This window comes from Buceros rhinoceros, unplaced genomic scaffold, assembly GCF_000710305.1.
Source record: "Buceros rhinoceros silvestris isolate BGI_N320 unplaced genomic scaffold, ASM71030v1 scaffold24669, whole genome shotgun sequence".
Classification (NCBI taxonomy): Eukaryota; Metazoa; Chordata; class Aves; order Bucerotiformes; family Bucerotidae; genus Buceros; species Buceros rhinoceros.
Window position 1 is genome coordinate 468 of NW_010433613.1, and position 372 is coordinate 839.

At 68.3% G+C, this 372-nt stretch overlaps 1 protein-coding gene across 1 annotated transcript in view; it reads right to left on the reverse strand.

The window, feature by feature from the left end:
* The window catches only part of CPLX2 (complexin 2), a gene marked incomplete at its 3' end in the record, with an annotated part of 1,262 nt that overhangs the window by 463 nt on the left and 427 nt on the right, over positions 1–372 (reverse strand). Inside the window, 1 exon segment of the mRNA XM_010144180.1 lies at positions 16–124. Coding sequence (XP_010142482.1) covers positions 16–124 — 109 coding nt within the window.

Genomic DNA, 372 nt, shown 5'->3' on the forward strand with positions numbered 1-372 from the left:
TGCTTGCCTTCCCGCTCCTCCTCCTGCGGGCGCAGGCCCTCCTGCCTCTCCTCCTCCTTCTTCTGCGCGTCGGGGTCTTTCTCCTCCTCACCCCCCAGCATCTTCCCCATGTCCTGGGTGGCCCCTGCACAGCACAAGACGGCCTCTCCCTGAGGTTGCGGCAGCCCAGTGCTGGCTGCTGAAGCCCCTACAGAGGCAGGGAGGGCACGGAGCCCCCCAGCAAGGACAACCCGAGACCGGGACATCCCCAGGGCCACCCGTGCCAGAGCTGGCTGCAGACGGGCTCTGGTGGCTGCGAGGATGGGAGTGCCGTGGGCTGGCTGTGCTGCCCTAGTTAGGCGTCAGCCGGGGGAGATGCCGGCAGCTCCTTCA